General features: G+C 39.8%; 1 protein-coding gene across 1 annotated transcript in view; it reads left to right on the forward strand.

Moving 5' to 3' along the window:
* Window positions 1–15,020, forward strand: part of LOC124805538 (lutropin-choriogonadotropic hormone receptor-like) — an 860,476-nt gene that overhangs the window by 415,570 nt on the left and 429,886 nt on the right. Inside the window, exon 4 of the mRNA XM_047266106.1 lies at window positions 5,961–6,032. Coding sequence (XP_047122062.1) covers window positions 5,961–6,032 — 72 coding nt within the window. The remainder of the gene's footprint in view (window positions 1–5,960; window positions 6,033–15,020) is intronic.

The following is a 15,020-nucleotide window of genomic DNA, read 5'->3' on the forward strand; positions in this document are numbered from 1 at the left end:
GTATCACAGACTCAGTCCCTTAGACTGTTCAGAGGTGTTACTAAACCCGCCAAAAGATGTAAACAACTGTGCATGAGCTGCGCCTATTAGACGGAGGGGATCTGACAGCCGATCAGTTCCAGTCATTCCACCAGAAGGAGGTACACGGCTCATGTTGTCTGTAGTTCAACCATGCCTAGACGGTCAATACCGCGGTTCGATCGCGTTCGTATTGTTACTTGGTGCTAGGAAGGGCTCTCAACAACGGAAGTGTCTAGGCATCTCGGACTGAATCAAAGCGATGTTGTTCGGACATGGAGATACAGAGAGACAGGAACTGTCGATGACTTGCCTCGCTGAAGCCGCCCAAGGGCTACTACTGCAGTGGATGACCGCTACATACGGATTATGGTTCAAAATGGTTCAAATGGCTCTGAGCGCTTTTTCGAGAATGTGCATAGTGAATTCGTTGAGTTCATTCTAAGTGCCCAAAGTAATTCATTCTAAATTCACCAAATACATTTTAGTGAACACTAAGTCGATTATTCATATTATGTTAGTCTGAAAAGTACATGTCTGAAAGAATAAGCTTTCCTTTCATACTAAGCTTCCTTCGCAATACATTGCATTCTGCCAAGAGTCTGGTTTTTTTACATCCACTGAGTCAGATTTTTTTCCTATGCCAATTAATGTTTGCTCTAAATTTAGAAGGCTTGTATACTCCTAAATGGCCTCATGTCCTTACTATACATTTCCACACGCCTGTCAGCCATTAAGTCTTCGCCGTCTTTCAAAATATCTATGGGATGAGGAAACTGTTGGTCAAATTTATAAACATGTCGTGATATGCTCGACGTTCCTGTGTGAGTGTTAAGTAACTTTTTAGTAACTTTTTACATAGTTTTCATTGTGAGACACCTACCGATGTGTCAAGCTGCCTCAAAAACAAACGACAACTTTTCTCCTACTGGACTGGGTTCAAAATGGTTCAAGTGGCTCTGAGCACTATGGGACTTGACTTCTAAGGTCATCAGTCCCCTAGAACTTAGAAATACTAAGGACATCACACACATCCATGCCCGAGGAAGGATTCGAACCTGCGACCGTAGTGGTCACGCGGTTCCAGACTATAGCGCCTAGAACCGCTCGGCCACCTCGGCCGGCTACGGATTATGGCTCGGAGGAACCCTGACAGCAACGCCACCATGTTTAATAATGCTTTTCGTGCAGCCACAGGACGTCGTGTTACGACTCAAACTGTGAGCAATTGGGTGCATGATCCGCAACTTCAGTCCCGACGTCCATGGCGAGGCCATCTTTGTATCCACGACACCATGCAGCGCGGTACAGATGGGCCCAACAGCATGCCGAATGGACCACTCAGGATTGGGATCAATGAGTCTCACGTATGCCTTCAACCAGCCAAGCATCGGAGACGTGTTTGGAGGCAAACCGGTCAGGCTGACCGCCTTAGGCACACTGTCCAACGATTGCAGCAAGGTGGAGGTTCCCTACTGTTTTAGAGTGGCATTATGTGGGGCCAGCGTACGCCGCTGGTGGTCATGGAACGTGGCGTAACGGCTGTACGATACGTGAGCACCGACGCTCTAAAAGAATACGGAGAGGTCCTCTTTCTGCACTGGGGCTGAAGAATATTATCAGTAAGTTCGAATGAACCGGCTATTTGGAAATTGCTCCTGGGAGACGCCGACCAGGAATTACACCACAATTTGCTGAAGACGTTAGTATTACCATGGCTGAGAATGGTGTATGCAATATGCGACCTTCACGCAGTCCATGCGCTGTCACGACAGCTGAACGTTCCATGGTGCACCGTTCGAAAAGTGATGCGAATAATTGTAAAAAGGCATTACACCAATCTCTAGCGCGGTTCCGGGCTGTTGCGAATGCTAATGGTCGTCACATTGAGCAATGTGTGAAACCTGGAACGTAAACATGATACGCAATTAACAAATGTTATCCTCTCATGCCGAAATTAAACTGTTTCGTTTAATGCTTTATTGATTATTTCTCTTCCGCATGTTCTTACAAATGTTTCCACAAAGTTTCATTGTCCTAGGATCACTCCTTTTTCATGGGTGGCCCTTCCAAGTAGTGAAAGTTTAATTATAGCCACTCTGTATACAAGGACGCAGGATGTCCATGGCATACCGGTGCGGCGTCAGAGTTCCCTCAGTCGCTACCACTCATGACATTAATTCATAAGCACTGGCTGCCCACACAAAGACGCAGGGAATAATACCGCTGGGCATCTCCAAAACATTTGCAGAGTGAGTTCTTTCCGCAGGTAGCCGCCAAAGTCGCCGACGGAGGTTGTCCGGGATAGAGCAGAACCCCGATTCGTCATTGAACACAATGCGGCGCCATTCATCAAACAGCCCATGGCACCACTCCTAAGCCAGCCTGTGGTTTAGTGGTATAACAGACGACAGGATGTATCAGTGCAAGGAGCAGAATAAGGTGAAAAGAAGTTAAAACATGCTGTGCCACAGTGATCCGCAATAGGGCCCCTGTTGTTCTTAATTTGCGTTTAGTTACATAGGATCCACTGGGCACTTGCAGTTTGCAGGTGACACAACATTGCTGTCAAAAGTGGAGAGCGCACTTCAAGCTAATCGACTAGCAGGAATACTGCTCAGTGAGATCAAGGCCTTCCGAACAAGATGAAAATTAATGAAGACAAAACACAGGATCATATGCAGCTTAAGTGAGACTGGAGCACTGGGTGACATAGAAGGTATTGAGCGTTTGGCGTTTTCATTGAGACCAAGGTAACCCGGCAACAACGCATTAAACATGTATGCTTCAAATTCTCGCGGGTCCTATACTCCTTGAGAAAAGTAGAAAGAGTTATACTACACCGGTATTTATCAACAGTGTACTATGCAATGTACCACAGTCAGTCAGCTAAGGGCTGTTACTGTGTGGCCATTCCGCAGGCCGCAAGAATATGCTTTTATTACAAAAGTAAGCAATTAGGATCGTTACTTGAAGCAAAAAGACTGGCCATTGCAAAGCAATTTTTTCCAGACTAGGAGTTCTACTGTTTTCATTCAACCTATCTTCAACTGTTTTGTACATAAAAAGACAAATCATGAGACCTACAGAGAGAGATATGAAGTTCAATGCAGCACTCACTACAAAGACAATATTGACAGGCCAAGGTGTCGATTAACTACGACGCAGAACAGCTTCCCAATGGTGGCCGTAAAATTATTTAATGCTCTACCTAGTGGTATTCAATCATTATCAATCGAAAAATTTAGGACTACTATTTTGTGTACACTGAAATAGAAGAATACTTCTCTGACAGTAATACAGTGTCCGCCTGAACTGCAACTCATTGCTAGTGAAACCAGAAACAACTCTGTTATTTTACTAGTCTGTGTTCTAATACTGTGTGTCTTATTATTATAATGTCTATTGTAATCCAATTGTTAGACTGATGTTTTATAGTACCCAATTTAGACTCATAGATTAAATAGCAGTTTTTTATTAATTTTAATGTAGTAATAATGTTCTAAATTTGACGCTGTCTGTCCAGCCATAGTTGGTGAATGACAAAGAACTGTTAATTAAGGTACTAAAGTAATATTAACTGCAGCCTACGAACGTGACTGTCACTCCTTAGTCGAGCTGGGTGCTCCTAGCCTCCAGTCGAAGTTGCAGGATGACATAGTGGATTTCGGGTCACAGGTGCTCATGTGATGGAGTTACGATGTCCTTGATGTACATCCAGCATCAGGTAGCTGTCACATCCGAATGGCCTACAAATCTGGATGTTGTATGATTCGACCAGCCAGCCATATGGAGACCCACAGTGGGTCCACTTTAAAACTCGGTCAGTGCTGATAAAGCGGTCTCATATGAGTACACAGCGTCACCTTGTTCTTCACAGTGATCACTCAACATCCGACGCGGTTGTGTACCCTACCAGGACTGACAAAAATACAAAACACGAACAACACTAACGCACTCTGGTGGCCGTTCTGCCTGTCAAGGAGAGTTGCAGCTACAATAATTCACATACCCGCCGATGGTGTGTACGTGTACGAAGTTACAATGACATCTGACCATGTCTTCTGGGTGCTTCACTTTTTCTGTACATTGGTGCAGTGTTGGAACTTGTTTGTTTATATTTATTGGTTAGAAATGGTGCAACTTTAACAAAAATATCATTACAAACAGTATTCGAAAATACAATTTCCCATATGTTGAAATTGAGACATTCACCAAGAACTTCCCTTCTTTCTCTATTTCCTTTTTCGCGAATAACTGCTTTAATGTTCACTAAATAAACACATTCTTAATTCTTAATATGACAAGAACATTAATATGACGTCTAAAAAATGTGACTGGTACGAAGTGCAAAATGACTATACAGCAATGGCTAGAGGATAAATGTAAGGGTTTAAAAGCATATATCACTATGGGAGGGATAGACAACGCCAGCATGAAAGTTAAAGAGGGCTTTGGAAAAAAAAGGAGTTGTATAAATATCAAGAGCTCAGATGCAAAACCAGTCCTAAGGAAAAAAAGGAAACTGAAAGGTGGGAGGAGTCTATAGACGTACTGTACAGGGGAGGTCAAGACAATATTATAGAAATGAGAAAGGACGTAGATGAAAATGAGGTGAGTGATACGATACTGCAAGAAGAATTTCACACAGCACTAAGAAATCTAAGTCTAAACAAGGCCCCGGGAGTAAACGACATTCCGTCGGAACTAGTGATAGCCTTAGGAGAGCCAGTCATGACATAACTCTTCCACTTGGTGTGCATGTATGAGGTAGGCGGAGTACCCTCAGACTTCAAAAAGAATGTAAACTAAACTAAACTAAACTATCGGTTTAGTAAGTAATGGTTGTCAAATACTAACACGAATTCTTTATAAGAGAAGTGAAAAACTAGTAGAAGCTGACCTCGGGAAAAAATAGTTTTGATTCTGGAGACATGTAGTAACATGCGAGGAAATACTGACCCTACCACTTCTGTGAGAAAATAGGTTAAGGAAAAGCAAATCTACGGTTCCCTTTCTAAACGTAGAGAAAGCTTCTGATAGTGTTAAATGGAACACTCTCTTTGAAATTCTGAAGGAGCCGGGGTAAAATACAGAGAGCGAAAAACTGTTTACAACTTGTACACAAACCAGACGGCAGTTATAAAAGTCGAGGGTCGTGAAGGGGAAACAGTGATTGAGAAGAGAGGTAGGCAGTGTTGTAGCCCCGACGTTATTATATCCGTACATCGAGCAAGCAGCAAAGGAAACCAAAGAAAAATTGGGAATACGAATTAAAGTTCAGGGAGAAGAAATTAAAACTTTTAGATTTGCCGATCACATTGTAATTATATCAGAAGCAGCTTTTAGTCTTGGAAGATCATTTGAAGTGAAATGACAGTGTCTTCAAAGGAGGATATAAAATGAACATCAACAAAAGCATAACAAGGATACTGGAATGTAGATGAGTTAAATTAGGTGATACTGAGGGAATCAGATTAGAAAACGAGACACGTAGTCGTAGACGAGTTTTGTTGTTGAGGGCAACTTCATAATTTTTAAAAAATGAGAACTAACTTATAGTGTATCACCTACATTACATGAATTAAATTTTGATTCATTCGTTCATCGTGTGGTATGGGTCCTACAGTGAATGACAACCTTCAGGAATGTGGAACAAATCACGTTTTATTTCGACAAATTAACAACAAGGTCTACATTAATGTACTCCCACCAAATTACCGTATAAATGTGTTTCGAGAAATTGAACAAATTCAGTGGCTTTCAGAGACAAAATAACGCTTTGATAAAGGCTTTGTTGAAAAATTATCTGACGAGACGACCATCTGAAAGTGACGAATCGTCTCTTGGTATGAACATTTCACACTGTTCTAGTGTGTTATATGTGTTGAGTCGATGTATGTTTAGTGACAACGTGTGTGTGTGTGTCTGTGTGTTTACAGGAACCTGGGTAGCAACCTGCTGACGACGGTGCCTGTGGGGGCGTTTCCTGAGCTGCCGCACCTGCTTATCCTGTGAGTACTGACTCTCATGTCTGACTTCTCCTGTCTACCCACACACCTCTGAAGAGCGCACTGGGGTCCGCAACGCGTTCAGTATTTCCGGACAAGTTACTGTGTAAATGACAGTTCTTCCATCACGGGAGCCCATTCAGTAAACCTGGACAGCGCAATCAGTAGATTAAAAGCAAATACGATTGTAAAAATCTGATATTGCCATTAAAGGAGAAAACCAGGTGATTACAAAAATATACTATTGGAAATATCAAAGTTCCAGACTCTATTTTGTTTATAACGTTTCGGGATTATTTTTCGCATGCTTGTACTATCATTCTGCAGGACATACTCAGGGGAGGGTGGAAGAATCGGTTATAACTTCGTGTCGATCGCAGGAGCTTTAGTGACGTATTACAAAACCAGTATAGCTGCAAGTGATTAAAAAACTGAATATAAATGCTTCACATTTAGCCCTTTACATACTTGCAGAATTCCATAATACAATGTGTTGCAAGATAATGATTAACATCCTCTTTAGTGACCACAGTTTTTAGTACATTTAGCGAAGTTCTATAAGAATAATATAAATGAAGAATTGAAGAGAAATGGGAATGGTACACGTTGCTCTCTTGGTTACTGAAAGTTAGGAAGTGAAGGAAAATAGCTTCGCCACTACTTTAGATAGCGAAATAGTACCTCTACCTAATAAAATATTGACGAATGTATTTAAAACAGTGAGATTTAACTGATATCTGTCTATTTATTGATCTTTGACGTTATTAGCTGCATGGTCATACAAGAAAATGTAACTTAAAATGGTAAATTTAATATTTAATGAACAGAAAACGCTGTTTATGTTCCACGTAGCCATTGTAGTTTATCTAATTACGGAGGCAGGAGAGCAAATCAGATGTAACTAACAATGAATTACGATAATGGATGCAAAAAAATGGAATATCGTCATTTTTATATTTTCTGTCGTTCCTTTTCACTTCTTTATTATTGTTATTATTATTATTATTATTATCGTGGGCAACAGAAGAATTCCCAGGAGAATGGAACGCAGCTATAATTAACTCACTTTGTAAGAAATGATACAAAAGTGATTCGGGCAACTATAGAGGAATCTCCCTTTTGAACCGTACCTACAATATTTTTTCTAAGATTTTGCTCAATAGGATCAAAGAACAACTGGATAAGGAACTGGGGAAATATCAAAGACGCTTCAGGCCTTGGAGCAGCTGTGCCAAACAAATAATTACTCTTAAATTAATCATGGGTTATTACCGCAAAAGAAACAATACTCTCTCAATTACATTAATAGATTTTAAGAAAGCGTATGATTCTGTCCATAGACCCTCACTGCTAAAAATTCGGACTCCAGCCAAAAGTAATTAAGCTGATAGAGCTTAACTTAACAAATACAAAGTCGAAAATTAACTTCAGAGGGGAACTTTCTGAATCATTCTTGGTAAAAACTGGTTTAAGGCAGGGTGATGGTCTGTCACCACATCTTTTTAATTGTGTCCTTGAATAAATAATGAGGAAATTGTACAAATACAATTCAAAGAACATTTAGATTAGAACACAAAAAGACGACATAAAGCTGAGTTGTTTACGATTTGCTGAGACCTCGCTCTTCTCGCCAACAACATTCAAGAAATAAAACAACAAATACAATCATTACAGGAAATAGTCCAGAGTATTCGACTTCAAATATATCTTTTGAAAAAACAGAAATAATGCTGACGGAACTGCGGCTGGCAAACAAAATTAGAATTGGGAACACGACATAAAAATTATTGAAAAATTTAAATACAACAACCTTTAAGAGAAACTGTCATGGCAGACTAGAATAAACAAATTGATTAAAACACATTATGTTACCAAGAACATATATAATGAAAAATGCCTCTGAATAGTCACAGAACAGAAACGCTACAAAACAGTCACATAGCCTCAAATAATATATGCTAGAGAAACTATATTTGAAACAACCACCACTGTAGCAATAGGCAGATTACTCAAAACAGAAAGAAGTATAGCCAGAACATGTATAAATAAAAAATACCAAAAAGACGGAGTTCGTAGAAAGCTTCAAATGAAACTATTTATAAAGAAATAGAACCAGTGACAAGTACAATGAACCTGAAACAGATCTCTTTCCTAGGACATTTGGTGAGAACAACAGAAAATAGAATTAGCAAGAGAATAATTGAGAATTTATGGATAGTAAGAGCGGCATTAGATGGATCGCAGAGATTAAGGAGATTACGATGGACGATTTGAAAGGCAAGACAGACGCGCTCAACATACTTCAAGACAAACATATCACACTACCAATAAAAATTACGAACAGAGAATGGGAAGGCTGATTGCGGATGAGGAGGGAAGGACATGATCTGAAAGAATGAAAAACTATTGGGTCAGCAAAAATCAGAAGAACCTAGTTCATAATACTGATTAAAGTGGTCCAATGTAGGCCATAAAATAAATAAATAATCTAGGATATGTCCGACTGTACGATTAAATTGTTTTCACGCCATTCGAGTATGGCTCTGAGCACTATGGGTCTCAACTTCTGAGGTCATCAGTCCCCTAGAACTTAGAAATACTTAAACCTAACTAACCTAAAGACATCACACACATCCATGCCCGAGGCAGGATTCGAACCTGCCGCCGTAGCGGTTGTGAGGTTCCACACTGGAGCGCCTAGAACCGCTCGGCCACTTTGGCCGGCGCCATTCGAGTACCCCACCCTTTTTATTTGCGAAGCATACTTAGTGCCTTGTAATACATGTTTGTCGTTTGCCTGTAATAAATGTGTTTTTATTACCATTATTATATTACATATTCGTTGGTCTGTTGTAGTTACGTAAGAAGCAAATTTCTGGAGAGCAAGTTTTGTAAAGTTATATTACTTTTCGGTCCCGTTTACAAATTTTGCATCCTGTTATCACATATGTGCTCTGTGTTTTATGTACACCAGTACGCCCGATTTTTGGCATTTGCTAGTACATTTTACCTAAGTATTTCACTTTTTTGTGCTTAAAAAACTTTGGTTGGTTGTGAGTGTACACTGTTTGTGGTATTGTCAACTATCGCCGTGTATTTTTCGGTCGAACTTTTTTTGCGTTATAATATCTGTATGCATGCTCATATTTGTTTGTTTGTTGTGTAGGTGCATGCGTTATTGTGTGTGGTGGGTGAAAATCAGAACAGAGGGAGAAATTTGAGTGAAGCAAATAACTATTGTTATAAAGTGTCTCTGCATATCACCTTTAGGTTTCATGCCTCACTAATTAGGTCACTAACATCATTCCGTAAAAATTCAACAGACGATGCCGTATATTACTTCATAGACTGCGTGCTAACGATTCACGAGTTCCGCACTGTATGGATTTGATTAAACAACAAAACTGAACAGGTGGAGTCACGCTACTGTCTTTAGACTAGTATGGGTTACCCGAGTAGATGGGTTTCGATAGACAGGAAGTCCACCGATTGGACGATTTTAAATACGTTGGGAATCAAATGATTTGTTCATCGTTTAGATAAATTGAGAGAAAGGTGTATAATACAAGTGAAATATCTATACTGTCAAGAAGTTAAAGTAAATTAAATGAAAGTAATTAAGTGCGTATATTTGTGTTGAGGTGTTATTTATCAATGTGATACTTGAAATACTTAATATTTCTGGTCCGTACTTTAGAAAATGTCACAGTTTAAATTATTCCACACAGTTTTAACCAGACAAATACTAGTTAATTTTGAACCAACCGGGTTGTTCCAAGCTTGTGGAGTAGAAGAGGTTCTGGAACAAGAAGTACTATGCACTATTTCAACAAGAAGTTCTTTGTTTTACTAACTAATCTAAGGCTGCTAATTTCAAATCACAATTACTGACATCTATTGGACTCTAGTCTTTTACTTGCAAAACTTTTAAAGCTATTTACGTAAACCCGTGCAATAAAACCAAATCTTAAAAAATTTAAATAACTTTTCAGTAGACTGGTTTGACGCCCACTGCTCCGCTCGCGTAGGCTGTGTGGTCTGCACAGATTTTTTTCTTTATTTTCATAAATTCAGCTTCACAATATTTTCATAATCCGTCAGTTCCATAAAAACTTTCATCCCATATTTCACCCTCTTACAAGCTGAATTTCCTAAAACACTGAAACACTATTTTACTTCTAACCAAGAAACCAAATACGAATTTTTAAGTTGTTACGCCCGTTGCTCATGTGTAAATCTACAAACTGTGCAAAAACGAATTCTGATAGCTAGAATTACGAAAATTGATACGATTTCTCTATTGTAAATAAAAAAAGTGTTTCAGCATTTTTGAAAATTAAACCCCTATGGGGCTATGCGGAATGGGGATCAAATTTTTTTGTAAAAAAAGTAATTATTAAAGAACTACTACAGCTAAAACTAAATACATGAAAACCTGTGTTTCACAGTTGGAAATAAAAAAATTCGCGTTTCAGTGTTTTTAGAAAATCAGTCACTAAGCGTTTGAAATAGGGGATGAAGAGTGCTATGAAAATATTTCATTAGAACAGTATTTGTAGATCTAAATCTGTGAAAATTCGTATTTGGTTTCTTGGTTAGAAGTAAAATAGTGTTTCAGTGTTTTAGGAAATTCAGCTTGTAAGAGGGTGAAATAGGTGATGAAAGTTTTAATGGAACTGACTTGATTACGAAAACATTATGAAAATAAGTATTTGACATGCCAGATAGAAATAAAGAAAACACGTGCTGCAGTGTTTTTGGAATTTCAACCTCTAAGATGATGAAATAAATGCTTTAATAATGAAATAATTCCGTTATAACTTACATCCACTGTTTCTCTCCCTCAGAAGTTGAATTTACAAAAACATTGAAACACATATTTTTTATTTCTAATCGAAAAGCCAAATACAAAATATAATTGATTTTATAAAACTTTTCATCCCTTATCTCACCTGCTTAGGGGTTGAAGCACGTAAGTTTTTATTTTTGACCAAGAAGTGAAATACCAATTTTCGTAGTTCTGTTCAAAATTGCCTTAATAGCGATATGTTTGAAAAAATCTATTTCACCCCCTTGAATTTCGAAAAGTCCCTTGTTAAACGATGCCAGCTATATCACATCAACACATTCGCACAGTTTCAGGTTGTTGTAATTCGTGATTTAAACTCTCATCCCATATTCCACCCCCACAGGCGTTTAATTGCCAAAAATACTGAAACACGTATTTTTGTATTTCTAAACTAGATCCAAATTTTCATAAAGCCTTTCAACCGAGGTTTCGCCCCTTTAGGGATGCAGTTTTGAAGAATCCCTTTTTAAATTATACCTACGTTATAAGATTAACACCATATGCAAATTTCATATTTCTATCCATAGCGACGGTCAGTCAGTGAGTGAGTCAGTGGGGAGACTGCCTTTTATGTATACTGATTAAAACACCACGTCCAAAACTTTCGTCGATTTTAAAATTTCTTTAGGTAAAATTTACCTTCTGAAACATAACAACTGTTAATCACTTGCCGTACCCAAGCAAAGTGAATTAAATATTGACTGACTGACTGACTGACAAACAAGGTTTTTAATTTATTCAAAAATGCCACGTACCTAGACAAAGACCTAGACAAGTTAACTGACAAACCAACCGACAAATTGAAATATTAAAAACAAACGCAGTACCTCACTTACTTGGTGCAATTTAATGCAAGGAATTTAAGTTACCAAAAAATTACTTAACTGAAAAAGAAACTGAGAAAACTCAACTGACAAACTGAAATACGAATAAACCGCACTTCAGTTGCTTGGTGCACTACGCTCTTTTAATTTATGGAGATCTTTCCGTCTTGTTACTACACCTGTCTGGTAACCAGTATGGCGAACTTCACACAGGTTTGCTTCAGTACCATGTTTTTAGAGCAGGATAAGTGGTTATCAAATGTAAGACCTTTACTGCGTCCATCGTCGATGGTGCTGGAATACCATTTTCGTATACGTTAGCCACACTAAGAGATCCATCTAAAGCTGAGCGCGTTGCGCACACTAGGGCTAATAATTTGTTCCACAAGCTGTCTCCAGACGGTGCCTGCAATGGGACGTAAACATTAACTGCTTTGTTGAAAATGCGACCCACTCGCGGAGCTGAGCTGAGCTTGCAGACACTCCGACACTACGAACTCCACTCAGCTTGGCAAGACCTAGTCGACAACATAGGAAACCACATACAGAGGCTCCTCTCTTACCAACGAGAGGAAGCACTCACTGTGCTGTCGCGCTCCCATTCTCACTGTCTGTCGCTGTCTTCTTCTTCTCTCTGTCTTCTGTCTAGCGCCACCATGCCTGCTATTTTGAAACAAGCCGCTCCAGAGTTTCTTTAATATCTGAGCTGCGATTTAACCCAAACCCGTTAGATCACCGAAGTTAAGCACTGTCGGGCTTGGCTAGCACCTGGATGGGTCACCATCCGGGTCTGCCTAGTGCTGTTGGCTAGAGGGATGCACTCAGTACTTGTGAGGAGAGTTGAGAAGCTACTTGTTGAGAAGTAGCGGCACAGGTTACGTGAAGACTGACAACGGCCAGGAGAGCTGTGTGCTGACCACATGCCCCTCCGTATCAGCATCCGGTGACGCTAAAGGACTGAGGATGACACGGCAGCCGGTTGGTAACGTTGAGCCTCCAAGGACTGTTCGGATGGTATTTGTTGCTTTTGATTTAACGCGAGAGATTGGACCCCGAGCAAAGCTGAAGAAAGGTCGACCGCGCGACGGCTCGATTTCCTTTTATTAACTTTATATTATATGAAGTGTGGAAAAGAGTGATTACTTTTATTTAATACCCGGTAAAATGATGTAGAATTTAGTATTATAAATGCTCTTATATTGGGAAATTACCAGAGATGCTGTCAGTATATCGACAGTATAATAAACATTTATGAATATTCAGAATGAGATTTTCACTCTGCAGCGGAGTGTGCGCTGATATAAAACTTCCTGGAGCCGGCCGCGGTGGCCGAGCGGTTCTAGGCGCTTCAGTCCGGGACCGCGTGACTGCTACGGTCGCAGGTTCGAATTCTGCCTCGGGCATGGATGTGTGTGACGTCCTTAGGTTAGTTAGGTTTAAGTAGTTCTAAGTTCTAGGGGACTGATGACCTCAGATGTTAAGTCCCATAGTGCTCAGAGCCATTTGAACCATTTTTCTTTAAAACTTCCTGGCAGATTAAAACTGTGTGGCGGACGGAGACTCGAACTCGGGACCGCTCTCCCGTGAAGCTTCTGTAAAGTTTGGAAGGTACTAGACGAGGTACTGGCAGAAGTAAAGCTGTGAGGACGGGGCGTCAGTCGTACTTGGGTAGCTCAAATTGGTAGAGCAGTTGCCCGCGAAAGGCAAAGGTCTCGATTTCGAGTCTCGGACCGGCACACAGTTTTTATATGCCAGGAAGTTTCATATCAACGCACACTCCGCTGCAGAGTGAAAATCTCGTTCTAGAAACATCGCCCAGGCTGTGGCTGAGCCATGTCTTCGCAATATTCTTTCTTTCAGGAGTCCTAGTTCTGTTATGTTCGCAGGAGAACTTCTGTAAAGTTTGGAAGGTAGGAGACGAGGTACTGGCAGAAGTAAAGCTGTGAGGACGGGGCGTGAGTCGTGCTTGGGTAGCTCAAATGGTAGAGCACTTGCCCGCGAAATGCAAAGGTCCCGAGTTTGAGTCTCGTCTGGCACACAGTTTTAATCTGCCAGGAAGTTTATTTATGAATATTGATATTACTTCCACAAAATGTCGGTATTCCCGATATATCGATATAAGTTCTCGCCAACTATACCTACCCACAAGTACTTCGAGATACGTTTGACTCAACCTTTTCTACTGACGCCTCCTCCCGTCGAAGAAAGGAAACGAAAGTAGAATCAACGTCCCATCGGCAATGAAGTCATTAGAGACGTAGAATTGGCTCTAGTCTTAAGTCGAGTGGCATACGTGTGTGGATATTCCTCCCGTAGATATTTTCTCAATTAGATGATCATACAGATTTGTAGCTGAGGCCTTTTGGAAGTTTACGAACACGGTATGTACCTGAGATCCGCTCTCTACTGCCTTCCGTACTTAATCAATCGAGCAGACCAGTCTAGGAATCGCAATATGCGTGCCTTTGGAAACAATTTTCATTGTTACGTAGTTTTTTTATGTATTTATTTCAGACATCTAGTTCCATAGAACCAAATTAAGAAGCAAATCTCTAAGGTCATGAAACGCGTCAATACATGAAATTACAACATAAAAGTAATAACAGATAAAATAAAATGTTTACGAACCAAAAAAAGACAAGCCATAAGTTTATGTAAACGTAGTGAACAAAATAACATAGAAATCAGCTTAATTTGTCAAGGAACTCCAACAAGAAGAGAAGGAGTGACCCATGAGGAAACTCTTAAGTTTCGATTTGAAAGCGCTTGGATTACCGCTAAGATTGTTGAATTCTTGTGGTAGCTTATTGATAATGGATGCAGCAGTATACTGCACACCTTTCTGCACAAGAGTTAAGGAAGTCTGATCCAAATGCAGATTGGATTTTTGCCTAGTATTAACTGAGTAAAAGCTACTGATTCTTGGGAATAATCTGATATTGTTAACAAGAAATAACAGTAAAGAATGTATATATATAGAGAGGCCAATGTCAGAATACCCAGACTAGTGAACAGGGGTCGACAAGAGATTCGGGACTTACACAACTTATTGCCCGAAATGTCCGTTTCTCAACCGAAAATATTCTTTGAGAATGGAAAGAGTTACACCAAAATATAATACCATACGACATAAGCGAATGAAAATAAGCAAAGTAGACTACTTTCCGTGTCGAGGTATCACTTACTTAAGATTTCGTTCGAATATTAAAAATGGCAGAATCAAATCTTTGAACAAGATTCTGAACTTGGGCTTTCCACGAGAGTTTACTGTCTATCTGAACACCTAGAAATTTGAACTGTTCAGTTTCACTAATCATA

Source organism: Schistocerca piceifrons, chromosome 7 (genome assembly GCF_021461385.2).
Source record: "Schistocerca piceifrons isolate TAMUIC-IGC-003096 chromosome 7, iqSchPice1.1, whole genome shotgun sequence".
NCBI classification, from domain to species: Eukaryota; Metazoa; Arthropoda; class Insecta; order Orthoptera; family Acrididae; genus Schistocerca; species Schistocerca piceifrons.